At 41.6% G+C, this 21,620-nt stretch overlaps 1 protein-coding gene across 3 annotated transcripts; it reads right to left on the bottom strand.

The window, feature by feature from the left end:
• Positions 1-614: 614 nt before the first annotated feature.
• Positions 615-20,125, bottom strand: GINS1 (GINS complex subunit 1). 3 transcript variants are annotated; one of them, XM_065892845.1, is made up of 7 exons: positions 20,038-20,125; positions 15,329-15,393; positions 11,673-11,771; positions 10,974-11,064; positions 8,474-8,590; positions 3,788-3,862; positions 615-683 (listed from the first exon to the last, which is right to left on the bottom strand). In XM_065892845.1, the coding sequence occupies exons 1-7, from the start codon at positions 20,110-20,112 to the stop codon at positions 615-617; spliced, it is 591 nt and encodes a 196-aa protein (XP_065748917.1). In that variant the 5' UTR covers positions 20,113-20,125. The 3 variants fall into 3 exon arrangements, with proteins under 3 accessions (XP_065748917.1, XP_065748918.1, XP_065748919.1); XM_065892846.1 differs by lacking the exon at positions 8,474-8,590 and having other exon boundaries at positions 20,038-20,112; XM_065892847.1 differs by lacking the exons at positions 10,974-11,064; positions 11,673-11,771; positions 15,329-15,393 and having other exon boundaries at positions 20,038-20,112.
• Between the last annotated feature and the right edge of the window lie 1,495 nt (positions 20,126-21,620).

Genomic DNA, 21,620 nt, shown 5'->3' with positions numbered 1-21,620 from the left:
GTAATATTGATAACTTACTTTCATTAAACAAAAACACACTGTAGTATTTTGGGAACTGTATATAGTATTTTGGGAATTGTAGGAATGTTGTGATTATAGACACAACGTACCACACAAAGGGGAGAATCCTGTACAATAGAAAAATAAACCACTTCCACCTTGTGAGCACAGAATGAGAAGATGGCGGTGTATGAACTAGGAAGCACTCTCCTTAGGCACAGAATCTGCTAGAGTCTTGATCCTGGACTTCCCTCTAGAACTGTGGACAGCAGATTGGATATGTGGAGTCTCTGTATGGCAAGAATTCAAACTCTCTATTGAGAACTGATGCTTCAAAAGGCAAGCATACAACATAGATTCAAAAATATGTTTACCATGAAAGGTTATAGAATTATATTTGGAAATTAAATAAAAGAGAAACTAAGGTTCAAATGAAAGAAAAGAAAAAGAAAAACAAACCATACTCCTTGGCCAAGCATTCCTGGTTAAAGTAAGTCTAAATTTTAAAACCAAAAAGTGGTGGGACTGGGGGAGGTGGAGAGGGAGATGGAGAAATGTCCTTGGTTGAGTCCAGCCTCGAACGGGGGAAGCCTTGGCAGCCATCTGGCGCGAGGTCACGACAGCACGTGCTCCAGGATGCCCTGTCTAATCAGCTGCTCACACTTCCCCCGAGGTAGAAAGTGCTGAGGGAAGAGGGGGAGGAAGAAAAAGGAATGAAAAGAATGTTAAATTACACGATGCATCATTAAAAAGCAGCAACGCATTATATATATATTTCAAACTAAGTAGTTAAAAGCTAAACTTAAGTATTTTTGCTATTTTAATCAACTGAAATGGATGTCACCTAGAGCTGTACTGAAATCTGAATTTTATAAACAAATCCACGTTTTGCTTAAGTTAAATTTAACTAAAGAGTTTTGAATTCTGGTAGGTATTTTCCTTAATGTTTGCATTTTAAAATTTATGCACAGGGGCTTCCTTGGTGGTGCAGTGGTTGGGAGTCCGCCTGCCGATGCGGGGGGCGCGGGTTCGTGCCCCGGTCCGAGGGGATGCCACGTGCCGCAGAGCGGCTGGGCCCATGAGCCATGGCCGCTGAGCCTGCACATCCGGAGCCTGTGCTCCGCAACGGGAGAGGCCACAACAGTGAGAGGCCCGCGTAACGCAAAAAAAAAAAAAGAAAAAAAATATTATGCACAGAAAACCCAGGTAGGTGAGATTTGGGGCACTGGATCACCAGTGGTACAGCAACAGCTCATTAGGAAGGCAAACGGAAGGAGTGTCTTCTCCACTAAACATTTTCTAGGATCTGAGTCTGAACAATCATTCTTCTACTAACAGTGCAACTCTTCTCCCATATTTTCCAAGGATTAAAAGTCACTGTAACCTATGACATGGGTGCTGGTCACACGCTGTGTGTGAGGATGCCAGTGCCTGGCTAAGGCTCATCCTCAACGTCTCCTGAGAGGACACCGCTCTCGTTCTGAGGTGGAAAGGAGTCTCCTTGTCTGATTCCCTCTCAAAACACCAGGGCTTAAAACAAAAGTGAACATTTAGTAAACTCTGGAGCGGGGAGGTGCTGGAAGTGAGGCAGGAAGACTTTCCAAGCTCACAAGTGACCAAAGAAATCTCAAAGACGAGACAGAGATACTTGGGTAAAAACAAGAAACAGTACATTAGAAAGTGCAGTGTAGGTAACCCTAGAAAGTAACTGAAGGAGAGAGTATGCAAAGTATTCAAGGAAGCGGAAAGGCCTCAGGTGAGACCCATGACCAAAGAAACTCCTCCAAACCAGTCATGAAGACCCATGGGCCAAGGACTGTTGTCTAATTTAACCGAATTTTTAAAAAGCCTTAAGAATATAAAATGTAAAAAAATATATAGAGAGAAAAAACTATAGAGTTGCTCACTTAACAATTATTCCAATATCTACTAAAAAGAGGGAGTTCTGATTTCTGGACAACCAGCATGCTTGCCATAGACTCAATAATAAAGGAATGTACAGTAGGAAAATGTTTCCCTATTAATATTTTATATTATGTGGGTGATCTACACTATAGATTTTATAGAAAACTGGTTTCAGATGTGCTCAGACATTTTAGAAGCCCCTTAATATCAATTAGAGTAGATTATGCTTTTAAGTTTCCCCATTTTTATAGGGTGATACTGAGAGACAAAGTCTCATTAAGAGGAAGGCTTCTGAATGCACCACACAGTAAACAGCAATCGTCTAACAGCAGCAGACGGAGGAGGGACTGGGTTTCGGCCGCCCTGGCCCCACCCAGGCCCTCCCTGCTGAGGAGTCTTACTACACCTGGTGGGAAGACTGGCCACAAAGCTCAAGAAAGAAATTCAACCATGGGACACTGTTTGGGGTGAAGTGCATTCTCACATCTTGCTTTATGAGGCTAGCTTTGTTCTTGTGAACCCAGAGCTTCACCATCTATTTTCTATTCATTAGTATCCTTGGAAGGGAAACTTCTGCCTTAACAACCAAAGATTTTAGGGTACCCTGAAAATCTGTCTTTAATAATTTCAACTTTTGTTTCAGGAAACTATTTAAAACTCCAAGGGTACTAGTAAAATAAGAGACCAACTCACCCTCCCTTAGGGAAATGAGCTAAGAACCACATAACCAGAACCATTCTTTGGCTCAACAGAACAAACAGAAGTCAACAACAGTGACTAGAGTCATTAAATACCGACCGTCTCATAACAAGATGGCAGGCAACAAAGGAAAGAGTGGTTTTTACTAGTTCACCTTTCCTCCTATGCTAATATGACTACAGAAAATACAGACAGGATAAAATAAATTTAGCTACTGTGAATTCATCTAATGTGAACTTGAAGATTTCTAAGGAAACAATAAATTGAGATTCTTCGTAAGGAAAAATTTAGTGAGTTACAATTTTAGTCTTTCCCTATTAAACTCTATTATGTTTATATATTAAATACTTAGAAATTTTTTGATACCTATCACTATTTGTTAGCTAAAGAACTAAGATTTACAAGGTGAAGAAGTATAGGCTGAAAACTAGTGCTTAGCACCTTTTTAATAAATAATAATTTGAAGAAAGGAGCTAAATGCAACAACATAATAGCCCCTTAACTAGAGTAAGACCCACTGTGGCAACTTCCCAGGGAAATGCTTAGTATTAAATTCAAGCAATACCCTAGTAAATTATAGCTAATGCTTGAGCATGGGTTTGAACTGCATGACTCCACACAAATATGCGCATATATATATATATATATATACACATATACATATATACACACACACACACACACACACACACACACACACACACACATATATATAAAACCTGTATTTTCATTTTACAGATCTTTAAATTGACTAAGTATGGGGAAAAGTTCATGTTCAATTAGAGATCACAACAGGTGGGATCAAAAGAACTAGGGCTTGGGTCCTAATTCTATTCAAACTGTTTTAGCTTCCAGCCTTTGGGTGAGTCATTTATCAACCCCTTTGTTTTTGAGGCAGAGAGAAGTACTCAGATTTCCGACTGTGTGGGGAGAGGGAGTCTGTAGGCACCCCTAATCCCTGTGCATTGTTCAAGGGTCAACTGTAATTAACCCTTTCTTACTATATGCAACGTTTGCTTCACGCCTTTACATTTAGAAAAAGGACAAAAGAGTATTTTATAATAAACATAATTCCTACGATACAAATGATCATCACAAGGTGATACTTACCTTGCTACTGATTCCAACATTTTCATCATTCAACACTCTTACAAAATTTAAAGTATCTTAAGACAATAAATACCTGGCTATTTTTTTTTAATAGGACTGAAGTACCATCATCAACTTCAAATTCTCCATAGTCTTTTAGACACCGCACCTGAAAAGAAAAACTGATGTTTTATCCAAATTACTTTTTAATATGTAGAAACCATAAAGCAGATGGGGATTTATATATACCCATATGAAAAGTATTAGGCTTTCTCTTTATTTCTTCTCTGTGTACTTAGGCCTAGTACTCCTTCCTGTGGTATTCTAGTGGTTCCAATGGTCCCGTTTTGACGGGGAGGAAGAAAAATGGCAAATCTCCGAAAATATGTGTACATCAGCACTGACAGCAAGGAAACCTAAGGAGCTGCCAAAAAGAGACAATGTCACTGGATTGTTTTCCCTCTGCAAATTGTGAACAATCAAGCAGTTGAAAACACATCTACAGGGACTTCCCTGGTGGTCCAGTGATAAAGAATCCGCCTTACAATGCATGGGATGCAGGTTCAATCCCTGGTCAGGAAACTAAGATCCCACATGCCACACAGCAAATAAGCCCGCGCACCACAACTACTGAGCTTGCGCACCTCAACTAGAGCCCGCGAGCTGCAAACTACAGAGCCCACAGGCCCTGGATCCCTGCGCCACAACTACAGAGCCCACATACGCTAGAGCCTATGCACCACAACCAGAGAAGAGAAAACCCGCACGCCCCAACGAAAGATCCCTCATGCCTCAACGAAGATCCCACATGCCACAACTAAGACCTGACACAGACAAAAATAAAATTAAAAAGAAAACAAAAAAAAAACCCATATCTACAAAGAAAAGAGAACATTTTAGATCTACCCCAACCTGCCTCTTACAGGTTCCTCCCATAAAGTATCAATATCTGAGAACAGGACATAAGTCTATAAGATTTGTTTTACAGATTCTGCCAATCTCCTTTGACTGATTGATTCAGACTCTTCCCCAGTATTACTTAGAGGCACACTAGGAAAGAAAAGATACAGACTCATGCTACATGAATCAGGAGAGGCTCTTAGTTGGAAGGTGGGAGGGGTAAGGAGCCTGATAACCACTTCTGCAATTGCAAAGAAGGAACATTCAAAGGTAGCCCCGGAAATCTCAGACCTGGCTCAGCTTCAAGTGCTGCCACAGGAAGGCGGGAGGGCATTTTCATCTCCTGTGAGAGTTCAGACCTCAGTTTATTCTCCAGAGTACTAGCACTGGTGTTAGCAAAGCCAACTCCAATGGCAAGTCTCTGATTCCTACTTTTCCTGGATAATTTCATGTCCTGTGATTCCTCTGCAATCCTACCATGACTCCCAAAGGTATTTTAAGTTGGTTTGAGAAATACAAGAAAAATCCCCACCACCACCAGCATTTTGCTTCTTTAAATAGACTTTTATTGTGGAAAATCTCAAACACATTGAAAAGTAAAAAGGCTAATAAACTCACCCACCAACTGGCTTCAACTACTATCAACATGTGGCCAATCTTGTTCCCTCGCCCACTTCTGGGTTATTTCGAAGCAAATCCTAGACATCATTTCATTTAATCTATAATTATTTTAGTGCTTATTTCTATAAAATAAGATTGTTTTAAAAAAATCCCAATACCATTATCACATCTTATTAATAAATTTTTAATATTATGAAATACCCAGTTAGAATCCAAATTTCCCCATTTTGTCGCATGAATTTTTTTTTTTAAGTTGCCATGCTCAAATGAGAGTCAAATGAGAGCTACACATTACACATTTCTGATATGTCTCCAAGTCTCCTATAATCTACAGGGTTCTCCCCCTTCCCCTTTCCCTTGGCAACTTACTTGTTAAAGAAACTGGGCAGTTTGGTAGTTTCCCAAAAATAGATTCTGTTGTGGACTCCTGTGGGGTCAATTAACATGTTCCCCCATCCCTGAATTTCCTATAAACTGGAAGTTAGGTGTAGGGGCTGGATCAGATCAGGTTTAGTTTCCTGGCAAATGGTGTTATGATGTCGTGAAGCACAAAATGTCTGGTGTCCCTTTTTGTTTTTTGGGTTTTTTTTTTTTTTTTTTTGGCTGTGTTGGATCTTCATTGCTGCGCAAGCTGCAGCGAGTGGGGGCTACTCTTAGTTGCAGTGCATGGGCTTCTCATTGCGGTGGCTTCTCCTGTTGCAGAGCACAGGCTCTAGGAGTGCGGGCTTCAGTAGTTGAAGCACATGGGCTCAGTAGTTGTGGCACACAGGCCCTAGAGCGTGCAGGCTTCAGTAGTTGCAGCATGTGGTCTCAGTAGTTGTGGCGTGTGGGCTCTAGAGTGCAGGCTCAGTAGCTGTGGTGCACAGGCTTAGCTGCACAGACTTAGTTGCTCCACAGCATGTGGGATCTTCCTACATCAGGGATCAAACCTGTGTCGCCTGCATTGGCAGGCGGATTCTTAACCATTGCGCCACCAGGGAAATCCTGGTGTCCCTTTTTGGATGCTAAGATTGATCAATGGGCCTAGGTGCTATCCATACCCAACCACTACTAAGGTCTCTCTTAAGCTTTTCACCTAATGCTTTAGCAGCTACTTGCCTCCATGCATTAGGGCTACAAAACGGCATTAATGTAGTTTTTTTATTCCTTCTGCATTCATTAGCTGGAATTCTTCTATACAAAAGAGATTTCCCTCGTAAACAATTTGGCTACCCTGAGATAGAATTTGTGCAGTAACGGAAGATGGATGCTTGACTCCATTCTTTCATTTACCATTTTCCAAAATGAGTTGCATCCTTCATATTCTCCAAGAAGACCCAAAGAGGTTTCAGTTTTAAAACTGTTGTTGTTAGGTGTCATTATCATTCATGCTTCTAACGCAATTGATGTGATGCAATTCACAGCAGTTTATCATTTTGATGCTCAAACTGTCCTTTCTTTGACTAATGAGAGCTCCTTCGAATCAGCTCCCAAGTCTTCAGCACTCCCCTTGTAGTCCTTGATACTTTCTTTCTTTCCATGCTCAGCTTGTACATCTTTAATCTATTTGAGCCGTGGAATCGGCCACTTTCCCCCCAGGAGTCCTGGTTTCCTTTCACAGGAAATGGCATATAGACTCAAGAATGTAGATGCTCATGGCTACTGGGTTGGTCCTTGTTTCTAGGCCTTTTCAGTGGACAGAGCTAAGAAATACTTCTTTAGAAGAGATGATTCAACATGAGTCCATGCTATTACTTTTTTGCTCTATTCTTCAATATATAAACTGTTTATTAAAGAATATTATATTATTCTTAGGAATATTATTACTAATAACATTATTACGAATAATATGATTACTAAAAACAGGTTAAGATTTCTTTGTAATTCTTTTCATCCTTCGTACGTACCTACTAGGGAAATACAATCAATCTATGTGTTTTAAAGTAATTTAAATAACCACTGTTTGACTAATCTACCAACATGAAAACACAGGTTCATTTGTTTCCAAAATGTGTAAGTTGGTTTTCCACTTTGATTTCATTTTGTTTTAACAATATGTAAAATATTTACATGGTTCCAAAGTTAAAATTTTAAAACAGGCACAGTCAGAAAATTTTAGCTGTTCCATCCTATTCCTGCCACCACCTACAGGTAAAATTTTTGGTTTGTGTTTGTTTCCTTTCTTTTTTGTGCTTTGCTTTATTGTGCTTCTCAGATATCGCCCTTTTAACAAATTGGAGGTTTGTGGCAACGCTGCATTGTCAGATGATGGTCAGCATTATAATGCTAATGCATATTCAACAGACTGCAGTATAGTGCAGACATAACTTTTATATGTACTGGGAAACCAAAGCATTTCATGACTCACTTTATTGAATATGCACTTTATTGTGGGTCTTAAACCAAACCCATGATATCTCCAAGGTATGCCTGTATAAACTAATATATATTCATATACCCCTTTTCTTTTCTTTTCTTTTCTTTTTTTTGCGGTACGCGGGCCTCTCACTGTTGTGGCCTCTCCCGTTGCGGAGCACAGGCTCCGGACATGCAGGCTCAGCGGCCATGGCTCACGGGCCCAGCCGCTCCGCGGCATGTGGGATCTTCCCGGACCGGGGCACGAACCCGTGTCCCCTGCATCGGCAGGCGGACTCTCAACCACTGTGCCACCAGGGAAGCCCTCTTTTTTTTTTTTTTTACATCTTTATTGGAGTATAATTGCTTTACAATGGTGTGTTTGTTTCTGCTTTATAACAAAGTGAATCAGCTATACATATACATATATCCCCATATCTCCTCCCTCCTGTGTCTCCCTCCCACCCTCCCTATCCCACCCCTCCAGGTGGTCACAAAGAACCGAGCAGATCTCTCTGTGCTATGTGGCTGCTTCCCACTAGCTATCGATTTTACATTTGGTAGTGTATATATGTCCATGCCACTCTCTCACGTCGTCCCAGCTTACCCTTCCCCCTCCCTGTGTCCTCAAGTCCACCCTCTACGTCTGCATCTTTATTCCTGTCCGGCCCCTAAGTTCTTCAGAACCTTTTTTTTAGATTCCATATATATGTGATAGCATACGGTATTTGATTTTCTCTTTCTGACTTACTTCACTCTGTATGACAGACTCTAGGTTCATCCACCTCTCTACGAGTAACTCAATTTCATTTCTTTTTATGGCTGAGTAATATTCCATTGTATATATGTGCCACATCACCCCTTAAACAAAAGTCATCACAGTCTATGCATTAAAGAAAAATCCATTTTAAAAAGATATACTTACTTCTATGTATAGGTTTTTTGGAGGTTTCATATCCTGTGTGATGTCCAAACCTTCATGTCCTCCCAACGACCTCATGTAGGTAGCAAGGGACTTTTTGTAATGATTGAACCATTCCATCTACAAACATAAAGATGGCCATTTGACAAAGCTGTAAGAAAACAAACTTGCAGAAATTATATACTAATCCTTTCAAAAACAGCACACATCCCCACATGGATCATTACTACGACCATTCATTCAAACTACAAATATTAGTGACTGCCTGTTATGAACCAGGCACTGATCTAGGTACTTAGGATCATTTAACAAAGTGAACAAACATCTCTGTTCTCACAGAACTTGCATCCCAGCATACTTAATCACAGACCTAAGGAACTTTCCACCAGAAACCAAACCATGAAAAATACACCATTTCAGAATTATGATCTCTTCAAACTCTGTATTGACAGGTTTTCTGAAACCTATAAAATGCTGTTGAGAAAAACACCCAAATGTCCATCAACTGATGAATGGATAAGATGTGTACATCCCTACAATGGGATTATTCAGTCGTAAATCAGAGTGGAGCTCTTATATGTGTTACCGCATGGATGAACCTTGAAAACATGCTGAGTGAAAAACACAAAAGGCCACGTATTGTACAATTCCACTCATATGAAAAATCCATACTAGGCCAATCCATGAAGAAAGTAGAGTAGTGGTCTCTAGGGCCGGGGAAGAGGGGATAGAATACGTTCTGGATAAGATGGTGGTGATGGATGTACAACTCTGTGAATATCCTAAATACACTGAATTGTATACTTTAAAAGGACAAACTTTAGGGGATGTAAATTATATCTCAGTAAATCTGTTTTTTTTTTTAATTGTTGAGAGAAGTTAAAGAAAACCAAAATATGTGGAAGGATATACCACTTTCAAGGACTGGGTGATTCAGTATTGTAATAACGTCAACTGATCTATAGATCCAATTCAATCTCAATCAAAACCCCAATTTTTTAAAAAATGGAACTTGATAAATTGAGTCTAAAATTTGCAAGGAAATGCAGAAGGCCAAAAGCAGTGAAGACATTGAAAAAGAAGAACAAGATGGGAACACTTACTCAAGACTTATTATAAAATTCCAATAACTTAAACAATATGAAATTGGTACAAGGACAAATAGACTTAAAAAGAAGAGAAAGTCCCCCATCCAAAATCCACAGATATATTGACATTCAATTTATGACAAGTGGCACTGTGCACAGAGCAAGGGGGAAAGAGGACCTTTTCAATAAATGATGCCATCTCAATATCCATATTCAAAATGCAACTAGGCTCTTACATTATTCACAAAAATCTATTCCAGTACTGTAAATCTCTTTGTGAAAGGTAAAACAAGATAACTTCTAAAAGACTATACACATAACCGGCATTAGTAAAGTATGTGTGTGTGCATACATACACACACCCCTCCCTCAGGTTCAATAATTTGCCAGAATGACTGACAGAACCCAGGAAAGCACTACACTGACAATTACAGTTTTATTGCAGATACAAATCAGAACCAGCCAAAGGAAGAGACACCCAGGATGAGGTCTGGGAGTCCCAAATGTGAAGCTTAGAGTATCCTCTCCCTGAGGAATCAGGACACACCACCCCCCTGGCACACTGATATGTAACAACACACACAAAGTACTGTCAACCAGGGAAGCTCACACAGCTCTGGGGTATCATTACATAGGCTTGATCGATTGATCAAATCATGGTTGATTGAATCACAGGTGACTGAGCTCTACTTCCAGCTCCCCTCTCCTCTCTCCAAGTTGGACTAATATCAAGAGGATAAAAGTCCCAAACCTGAGGGGATGGTGGGAACCTCTGAATTTGTAGCCAGTTGGTCAGAAGGGAGGGTGGCCTTGGGAACCTCAAACTTTACGGCTGGTATCTGAAGTGAGAGCAGTCTTAACCTATGAAGTTTGGTCTAACTTTAGGTAGTGTCCGAAGTCACTGCAACACTGTAGGCAGTATGACCCTCACTTTGTAAATGAGGGAATTTAGGCACAGGGAGAGGTCGAGTCACTTGCCCAAGATCTGACAGTGGCAGAGCCAAGGTTTGTACACAGGTTTGCTTGGCTCCAATCCTGTGTCCTTAAATATTGTCCCTTAATGACTGGATAAATCAAGAATTCAAGTATTCACATTGATAAGCAAATTATGTATACCCACATATTTTATGGAAAATCTCCCAATAATAATGCCAGGTTTTTCATCCTACTGATGGATCACTAACAAGTAACATAATGGGACCCTTTATTTTGTTAAGTAATAGTAGTTTTCCATATAGCATTTAGAATTACTCCTACCATTCTCATCACAGTATATACTAGAGACCAAAAATTACTCAAAAACAAATGTTAAAACAAAAAAAGATTTTTGAAATACTATAAATACTATTACAGAACACTGCCATAACCTCAGCGATTTTCCAAATTCACAAACTTGAACAACAATGCTGACTTACTTCTTCAGCAGACATGTGAAATCGTAAAGCACTTGGCAAGACACTGCCACATTCCCACCTGAGTGCTCTAATCCGAAGCAATCGGTCATACCTAGGACATTAATAAGGTATTAGATGGCATAACAGAGGGGTATCAGAAGTTGTTTTCACCAAGAGAGACTCCAGACTCAACCACCAAAATTTAACATGTGGACTTTTATTTGGTTCCTGAGGCAAACAAACCATTGTAAGAGGACATCTTTGGGACAACAGGGAGAATAGGAATACAGTTGGATGGATGCTGTGAAGTCGGGTTCATTCCTCTAGGTATGAGAATCATAGTGGTCATGTAAGAAAAGGTCCATAAGGTCCTTATTTCTTAGAGATTCATACTACGGTATTCAGCGGTAAAATGCCCGATGTTCTACAATCTTTTAGCATAGACAAATAAAACAAGATGAAGCAATCATGGCAAAATGTTAATTGTTAAGCCTATATGATGGCTCCATGGGGGTTTGTAATATTATTCCCTAATTTTATGAATACTGCAATTTTTCATTATAAAAAAAGTTTAAATAGAAAAAAGAGAAGAATTTAGAATGCTCATAAAAGAGAGGCAAATCTAAGAATTCCTGTTATCCATATAAAATGGTTAATTAGGAAACCACATGGGAACCCTCCACTGCTCCCTGCCACCCCAGCAAACACAGAGAAGCTCACAGGTATGCTACAGTGCAGCGCTGATTTCTTAACAAAGAACAGTGTCGAAACTTGATGGTTGGTATCAAATCACTTCGTCCACCTGACTTTGCTTCATTCCTGGTAATACATTTAAGGAGGAAAAGAATGTCTATTTCAGTATATGTCGAATTTTCCAAGCCAACTAACAAGTGACTCCATGCTTGTTTTTATCCATTTATGTTAGCAATTAACCTACCCAAATAGTACCTGCCTCTACATCAGAGCTTTTGCTAACATGTTAAAAGATTAAAAAAGCCAAAAGCTAACTAATTTGCCTGGGATCACACTCCCAGTGTTTTGTTTAGCCATGTGGCACTTTGCATTTTGCACACTGATTAATCTCCATTGTCTCCAAAAGACAAATATTGTGTTTCCTCACTTTTTGGAATCCCTTTTTCATGGTGGGATAAGGGACAGATCGAATATCACGGTGCATAAGATTATGGCCTCACATTATGTTCTGATCCTATGGAGTCCTCTTTTTGTGGTACTTCCAAATCCTCATTCTAATAAAGTGAGCTAAGAATTCTGGAGTCAGATGGTCCTCCACTCATCCAACAAATATTTATTGATCTTCAACTATGTGCATGTTCTGTACTTTAGGGTCCTTCACACAGAAAGGGAGAAAATTTTGGTTTTACCCTATAAAATATATGTCTCCTTGGTTATTAGACGAGTATTGCACTTTAAAACCAGATGTTTGGGAATTCCCTGGTGCTCCAGTGATTAGGACTCTGCACTTTCACTGCTGAGGGCACGGGTTCAATCCCTAGTCAGGGAACTAAGATCCCGCAAGTCTCGTGGCACAGCCAATAAATAAATAAATTAAATAAAATCAAACCAAATGTACAATTGTTTAATGGGTATAGTGTTTCAGTTTCACAAGATGAGTTCTGGAGATGATGGTGATGGCTATATGACATTATGAATGTACTGAATACACTGAACTGTACGCTTAAAAATGGTTAAGATGGGGGACTTCTCTGGTGGTCCAGTAATTGGGACTCCACACTTCCACTGCACGGCAGGGGGCAGGGAACTAGGATCCCACATGTCCCACAGTGTGGCCAAAAAAAAAAAAGTTAAGATAGCAAATTTTATGTGATGTGTATTTTACCATAATAAAAAAAAAAAACTGGAAACAAAACAAAACAAAGCCAGGTATACAGAATGAATTAGAATCTACTCTGGAGTTTTAAAAGGAAACAGATACAAAATATAAGTGCCTGCTCCAGGCCCTGAAAATAGAGGTAAAATATATGTCCCATTTTACCATGTCTTCCAGATTGTTCTATACACTTCTGCCACTCTACAAACATTAGATATATTCTCAACATTTTTTTGTTGTAGTTTTTTGTTTCTGGCCACACCAAGAGGCTTGCAGGATCTGAGTTCCCCAACCAGGAATCGAACCCGTGCCCCCTGCAGTGGAAACGCAGAGTCCCAACCACTGGACCACCAGGGAATTCCCTATTCTCCACATTGTTTACAATGTGCTCTGGATTATAAAGAAATAGCACAAATAAAATACAGCCAACCTAACATCAGAGCACTTTATTAGGTACATAAGAACTTCCTTAAAAAACTCACATTTACACATGAGTAATTAAATAGGAATAGAGTTCTTCTGACAAATAATTTTAACCAGAAACTGGTAATAGTGACTGACCCCCGAGAACCAAACCAGGAGGATAGGGCACAGAATTTTGGATCATGAATTTCCAGATGGTATGAATACAGGAAAATCATCCTCTTACTGGACCAAGGCCTGTAAGGCCACCTCCTAAATATGTCTATAAACTGTTCACTTTCTCCCTAGTCTGGCTTACCTCTCCTGCCACCCGCATGACCAGCGTGCCTCCCTATCCTCTCAGCCCCTCCATCTACTAACCACAGCAGCAGCCAGGGTGGTCTTTTAAAACACAAACATGCCTCCACCTGCCCCACATGCTTAAAAATCTCACCTGGTGTCACCCTTCGCCTGCTCACTAAGTTTCAGCCACACTGGCTTTCTTTAATGAGCAGTTCCCTGAGCATCCCATCCTCTTTCACGACTCAGGGTCTTTGCATATGCTGTTTCCTTCACCTAGAATGCTCTCTGCCCCAATTACTGCCTCGCTAAAACCTGCTTCTCCTTCGGGCCCCAGCTGAAATGTCTCTTCCTTGGAGAGAACTTCCATGATTCCTCAATCTACTAATATTTTCAATTCATTATTCTCTCTCCTAGTGCTGTTGTTTTCCTTCATAGCATGTATTCCAACTTGGTGTATCTGTATTTAATATCTGCCTTCTGCCTTACACTGTGAGGGTCATGGGGGCAAAAATCTTGATTATGTTGTTCACAATTGAAATACCAGAGCCATTTATCAGCTCATAATTGTTTAGTACATATCTGCTGAATGAACAAATGAACAGTTTGGGAACCTGAGTTCAGGACTTTACATTTCCCTTACATTTACTGCAGACCTGTTGCAGTTCAGTTCCTTGTTCCATCTGTATCTATCCTTAAATACAGTTACTGCAAAATGTGCCTACTGTTCTGTGTACTCCACAAATCTTAACAGCATAGTACTGATTTCTATGCCCAACTAACTGATGAAAGCGCTCCCTAACAAGGCCAAACATGAAACCTCATGTTGCAGACAGGTTGAGATCTGAGTACCTCGCCTTTGATCCAGCAGTTAGTACTCTGTGTCTTACTCTTCACCAAATCACAGGACCCTATGAAGTTGGTCATTCAGCCCAAATTCTCCACTGGGCCAACTACCATGCTTGGCTCTAAACAGTCTGTAACTCAAGAACCCTCTCACCTACCAAGCCTTCTGTAGCACTAGTTCTCAGCGAACTCCATTCAAGATATTGTTAAGTCACTGCTGCTCCTGCTAAGTTTACAAACCGCCTGTTCTCCTTTTAACCCACTAAGTCTTCTACTGATGAAAACAAGCAGTGGAAACAATACATTTCACTTATTAAGGTCGTTACTTACTCCTGTCTCATCTCTTTTAGGTCCACCCCGATTCCTTTCAAGTCATATCAGTCAAACAACAAATATTTATTGAACATCTACCATATGCCAAGCACTGTTTGAATCCCCATGGACAGAGCAGTGATTAACACAAATCCCTCTAGTTCTGTATAGTTAGGGTATGATCAGGCTCACAGAGAATTAGAAAAAACAAATCATATCTAAAATCTAATGTTGGGACTTCCCTGGTGGCGCAGTGGTTAAGAATCCGCCTGCCAATGCAGGGGACATGGGTTCAAGCCCTGGTCCAGGAAGATCCCACATGCCGCAGAGCAACTAAGCCTGTGCGCCACAACTACTGAGCCTGCACTCTAGAGCCCGCAAGCCACAACTATTGAAGCCTGCGCGCCTAGAGCCTGTGCTCTGCAACAAGATAAGCAACCTCAATGAGAAGCCCACACACCACAATGAAGAGTAGCCCCCGCCCGCCGCAACTAGAGAAAGCCCGCGTACAGCAATGAAGACCCAACGCAGCCAAAAATAAATAAATAAATAATAAATTAATTTAAAAATAATAAAAAATTTAAAAAATTAAAACTAATATTAAGATTATCTGATTTCAATATCATATTTCTTAAATTGTTTTAAAATATCAATCTTATCAACTTACACATCAGATTGGTTTTGTTCATATAAAGCTTTCATCTCCTCCAGAACTTGCCTGAGTCCATCCTCCTAGAACATATAAAATTACGCTCATTAATTCCCCCACCAAGTTTGTAGCAATATTTTATCTATGTTTATCTTTAATTTATGTATGTTATCAAAAACCAATAGTACAGGACTTCCCTGGTGGCGCAGTGGTTAAGAATCCGCCTGCCAATGCAGGGGACACAGGTTCAAGCCCTGGTCCAGGAAGATCCCACATGCCGCAGAGCAACTAAGCCCATGTGCCATGACTACTGAGCCTGCACTCTAGAGCCCGTGAGCCACAACTACTGAGCCCACGTGCCACAACTACTGAAGCCCTCGCGCCTAGAGCCTGTGCTCTGCAACAAGAGAAGCCACTGCAATGAGAAGTACTTGCACCACAACAAAGGGTAGCCCCTGCTCGTCGCAACTAGAGAAAGCCCACGCACAGCAACGAAGACCTAACACAGCCAAAAAAAAAAAAAAAATAGTCCTTCCACACCTACTAGGATGGCCATGATAACAAGTGTTGGAGAGGATGGGAAGAAATTGGAACTCTTGTACAATGCAGGTAGGAATGTAAAATGGTACAGCCCTGTAGAAAACAGTCTGATGAGTCCACAAAAAGTTAAACACAGAATTACCATATTAACCAGCAATTCCACTCCCAGGTATATACTCAAGAGAACTGAAAACCTATGTTCATACAGAAACTTGTACACAAATGTTCAGAGCAGCATTATTCATAACAGCCAAAAAGTGGAAACAACCCAAATGTCCAACTGATGAACAGATAAACCAAATACTGTATATCCATTCAATGTAATATTATTCAGCCAAAAAAAGTAATGAAGTACTGATACATGCAACAACATGGATGAACCTTGAAAACATTACACTTAGTGAAATAAGCCAGACACAGAAGGGCAAATATTGTATGATTCCACTTATCTGAAACAGGCAAATTCACAGAGACAAAGTAGATTAGAGGTTACCGGGAGCTGAGGGGAAAGAGGAGTGGGGAGTTACTGCTTAAAGGTTATAGAGTTTGTTTGGGGTTATGAAAAGTTTTGGAAACAAGAGTGATGGTTGCACAACAATGTGAATATAATTAATGCCACTGAAGTGTATACTTAAAAATGGCCAATTTTAAGTTATGTATATTTTACCATAATTTAAAAAAATAAAAAGAAATGAATTACTAACACAAAATACACAATTAACATACTGATTAAGGATAATCTTGAATATACTGTACTGAGAAAAGAAGTCAGACAGAAAGGAGTACACACTGTATGCTTCCAACTGGCCCCGTCCAGAAAAGTTTGCAACTCCGAGCATGCTGACTCCAGAAATACATTTAAAAAGACAAATATAATCTGTAGCACAGAAAGAAAATCCATGGTTGCCTAAGGCTGCAGATGGGAGGTAGCTAGTAGTTACAAAAGAGAAAAGGGAATCCTTGGGGTGACAGAAATCTTGATTGAGTTGCTGGTTATAAGGATTGTATACATTTGTCAAAATTCAAATGTCTATTAAAATGTGTATTTGTTGTATATAAATTATACCTCGATAAAACTAATGACAAAAAAAAATCAATAGCCCTACAGAAGCAATAATGCATGACAAAAGTACATAAATAATTTATTATTTATTGGAAAATGATCTTAAAAGGTTACTACCAAAAAAAAACCCACTGCTAGAATAGAAAATAGAAAGGTCAAAGGTGTTTTTCTACTTGAGCAAATCATTAGAGAAATCATTAGGCAAATCATTAGAGACAAGCAAATCAAAACCACAATGAGGTATCACCTCACACCAGTCAGAATGGCCATCATCAAAAAACTACAATCAATGCTGGAGAGGGTGTGGAGAAAAGGGAACCCTCCTGCACTGTTGAGGGGAATGTAAATCGATACAGCCACTATGGAGAACAGTATGGAGGTTCCTTAAAAAACTAAAAATAGAACTACCATATGACCCAGCAATCCGACTACTGGGCATATACACAGAGAAAACCATAATTCAAAAAGATGCATGCACCCCAATGTTCACTGCAGCACTATTTACAACAGCCAGGACATGGAAGCAACCTAAATGTCCATCAACTGATAAATGGATAAAGAAGATGTGGTATGTAAATACAATGGAATATTACTCAGCCATAAAAAGGAACGAAATTGAGTCATTTGTAAGGATGTGGACAGACCTAGAGTTTGTCATACAGAATGAAGTAAGTCAGAAAGAGAAAAACAAATACCATATTTTAACGCATATATATGGAATCTAGAAAAATGGTACTGATGAACCTAGTGGCAGGGCAGGAATAGAGATGCATACATAGAGAATGGACTTGTGGACACAGAGGGGGAAGGGGAGGGTGAGACGAATTGAGAGAGAAGCACTGACATATATACACTACCATGTATAAAATAGATAGCTAGTGGGAAGCTGCGGTATAGCAGAGGGAGATCAGCTCGGTGCTTTGTGATGACCTAGAGGGGTGGGATGGGGAGGGTGGGAGGGAGGCTCAAGAGGGAGGGGATATGGGGATATATGTAAACATATAGCTGATTCACTTTGTTGTACAGCAGAAACTAACACAACATTGTAAAGCAATTGCAATCCAATAAAGATATAAAACACACACGCACACAAAATTTTCCCTTGGAAGGATAAAAACATTAGAATTATAAAATTCATAAATGTCACACAGTAAGTCTGTCAACAAGCAACCTCTACACCTGAAACATTGTAAACCAACTATACTTCAATTGAAAATTTTTTTAAAAGGAGAAAAAAACCACTAATGCTATAACAACAACCAAAAAAAACCCACCCAAAACAAAACAAAGATAAGTAACCTATCTACTTTTAGAGCCAAAATATATGCATTAGCAAAAGTGCTTTGGCACTACTGGTATAATTACAGAATTACACTTTACTTAACCCTGCTCAAATGTAAGAAATGATTCTTGATGAAAAAATGAAAGCATGATTTCTACCTTTTCTTTCATCAGCTGGTTAAAAAGAGATCATAGAAAAGTCTGATTTATTAGAATTCAGTTAAATATTCCATTTATTACAAATATTGTTTTAAGGAATAGTTGAAACTCTTGCACAATTAGTAGATCAGCAGGTATACAAAAGACAAGTGGGAAATAATTTTTTAAAGATACCTAAAATAATTTTCCTAAAAACTCACTTAAACGATTACCAGTTCTGCATGTAGAAAGTGCATAATCATTCCAATTGGCTGAACAGAGCACCTAACCATGAGGGATTATGGAATGAACAAGGCAGAGTCCCTGCTCTAAACCAGCCATCATCTGCCTGGAAGGAATAATTCTTGAAAGTCTGTGTGGTCAAGAGTGTGTGGGGTCAATCAGATCAATTCTTGGTCTCAGCTCAGCTGTGCCAGTGGCCGGCCTCGAAGGCAGGCACGACTGCAAGAAAAGGTGCACCTCCGCCAACTAAGACCCAGAAAAGCGAGTGATTTTACAACTTCTAAGTCCGCCCCTGAGCCCCCCACCCCGAAGTGCGAAACCAACACTTATCCTAAAATGTGAGTGAAAAAGAGAGCTGGACTAAGGGTCTGAATAGCCAGCACCGTGGGCAGTCTCTGAGCCCTTGGGCTGGTTTCCTCCCATGTACCACGACCCCCAAAGGACCTAGTCTTCCGACCCCAGAGGGGCCACATTTGACAGCCTCCACGCCTCTGCATTCCAGCGTCTCTACTGAACCTCCCACTGTGGTCTCCCAACTTTTTAGATGAAGTAACTGTCTGAAGTTGCAAGAGCAACAGACTGGACTCCAGGAAATCTGTATTCAGATTGAGACTCTGGGTCCAATATGCTGCAAGTTCAGGCAAGTTGCTTAACTGGATCCATAATTTCCGCGGCTCAGTTTCCCCATCCGTTAAATGACCTAAGTGTCAAACTAACTGCTCTTTAATGTTCAAAACAAAACTCACCTTCCCCAAACACTCTTCCTGCTGACCTCCAATGTTTATTCCGCTACCAGAGAAAGAAGCCTCCCGAGATGCCGACCCCTCTCCTCCCCCACTATCCATCCCATCTCCAGCCCTGTCCTCGTAGCTACAAGTCCTGCTGTCTCAGGACACGGCTTTCAGCACCCGCTGACCGGGCAGTTCGGACCATACACAGCTTTCGTGTGGTCTACTGTAACCACCCAGAACCATTCTTTCTTCTCTTCGATCCATTCCCCAAAGTTCCGCCACAGTTACCTTCAAAACACGAAGAGTTACCCCATCGCTGCCCTGAAATGCCTTGTGCGTGAACAGCAAACCTCCCGGCCCCGGAGCCCCCGTGCGGCCCGCACACCCAGCGCCGGTCGCCCTTCGCCGGCGGGGAGAGGGTGTCCGCACCGCCGGCTCCCCGGAGGGGCTGCGCTCACCGCATCCTCCCAGGCGCGGCCCTAACGCCCCGCTACCCCGGTCCACACCTCCCCAGTGCAACTCACACCTGCGCTCTAGCACCCGTCTCCGGGCTTCTCCGGCGCGTCACCGGGGCGAGACGCCGACCGTCCAGACCGCGCGCGGGAAGCCGCAGAAACCAACCCGGCCACATACACCGCGGAGAACCACGGGCACACCCGCCGTCCCGTCCCGGCTGCGCAGTCCCCAGAAAAGCCACCCCTGGGAGGTGCCCGCCCGCCCGCCGCCCTCACGTTGAAGGCCGGCAGCCTTCCCTCGGCCGCGCGGTGCAGCTCACGGACCAGCTCCATGGCCCTCTCGCAGAACATGGTGGACGCGCCGGCCCTTATATACAACCAGCTCTCAGTCAAACGGCCGCCTAACCAGGCCCTACGGTTTCAGCTCCTACAGGTCCGCGACGCGCTGGGCCGACCCCGCCTCCGCCCCGCTTTGGCGCTCAAACGCGCAACCAATAGGAGCGCACTGCCGGCCTCCAGGCTACGGCGGCGGCCAGGGGACATTTGCCTCCGCTCTGCAGCCGCAGTGCCGCAGGAAGCCCACACCTGGGCGGTTGCGGACCTTGGTGTGGCTTCAGCCCAGCCCTCCTGTCCAGGCCTTGGTCTGAGCTCAGGCTGAGCCGCAGGACAGCTCCCGCGCAGCACAGCTCGGGATGGACGTACGTCCCCTTTTCCGATGGATTCATTCATTCTCGTTTAGGTTAACGGGGACGCGCACGATGCGGTCTAGAAGGCAGACCCGGCAAAGGTGTGCAGTGATGTTAGCACCCAGCGTTGCGTCTGTTCGGTTTTGCAGTGTGGGTTTGTTTGTGTGATGGTAAAGGGAAAACAACTTTTATTGGGTATCTCTTGTGTGCTAGGGACTGTGACATACTTCACGTAATTCTCACGATTATCCTTAAAGTGGTTATTAAGACTCTTGGTACTGATTAGAAAACAGAAGTTAGAGAACTTGCCCAAGGTCACACAGTTCGTAAAGTGACAGACCCTGTATCTAAGCCTTCAACTCCACCGTACTACATTTGATATTAAATCAGCCATTTAAAAACATGTGTACAATAACTCACAAGGTGGTGGTTGGGGATTGCCCTAGATTAACATGAATACACATAGCCATATTCCCGCCGAGATGATTGCGGAAATTTTCATAACCATATAGAATCAAAGGTGGGAATTACTGCTATGGAAACAATTCGTTTTATTTGGCTGCTTTTTTTTTTTTTTGGCCCCGCGATGTGACATGCGGGGTCTTAGTTCTCAAACCCATGCCCCCTGCAGTGGAAGTGCGCAGAGTCCTAACCACTGGACCACCAGGGAATTCCCGTGGCTATTTTTTTTTTTTTAAACAGTGTTACTTTGGACTTCTCTGGAAGTCCAGTGGTTAAGAATCCACGCTTCCACTGCAGGGGGCGCTGGTTCCATCTCTGGTCAGGAACTAAGATCTCACATTACTTGGATCCATTCTATCTAACCCTAGAAACTTTGTTCCTCTTTTGCAAGTATACAGTAGATATGTGGTCTGAGAAATGAGCCTAGGAATGGCCTACAAAGCCTCTGAATCTTATCCTTACGTTGAGTGACCTTTCCTTCCCAGCTCTACAGTAATGGATAATTTAGCTAAGTGTTTTTATCAAATACACAATTCTATAGTGTAATCCAAGGAACACCAGTATCCACAACCTTCCTTTGCCATAAACCTTTTCAATTTCAGACCTCAGGCCTGAGACTCACTTCCTTACCTATACAGTGGGGGCAGTAGTACCCACTTCTGGGGGTTTGTGATGATTCATTATTCCTTCAGCAGATATTTATGAAGTGCA

The sequence above is a fragment of the Phocoena phocoena genome, chromosome 15, assembly GCF_963924675.1.
Source record: "Phocoena phocoena chromosome 15, mPhoPho1.1, whole genome shotgun sequence".
NCBI classification, from domain to species: domain Eukaryota; kingdom Metazoa; phylum Chordata; class Mammalia; order Artiodactyla; family Phocoenidae; genus Phocoena; species Phocoena phocoena.
This window is presented reverse-complemented; position numbering and strand designations above follow the sequence as displayed.

Excerpts from the sequence above, each read along its gene's own strand:
- GINS1 (XM_065892845.1), bottom strand. The coding sequence starts at position 20,112 with ATGTTCTGCGAGAGGGCCATGGAGCTGGTCCGTGAGCTGCACCGCGCG. Across the intron at positions 15,394-20,037 it reads GAAGGCTGCCGGCCTTCAAC|GAGGATGGACTCAGGCAAGT; the intron begins GTGAGGGCGGCG and ends TATATGTTCTAG. Across the intron at positions 3,863-8,473 it reads CAAAAAACCTATACATAGAA|GTGCGGTGTCTAAAAGACTA; the intron begins GTAAGTATATCT and ends TTTTCTTTTCAG.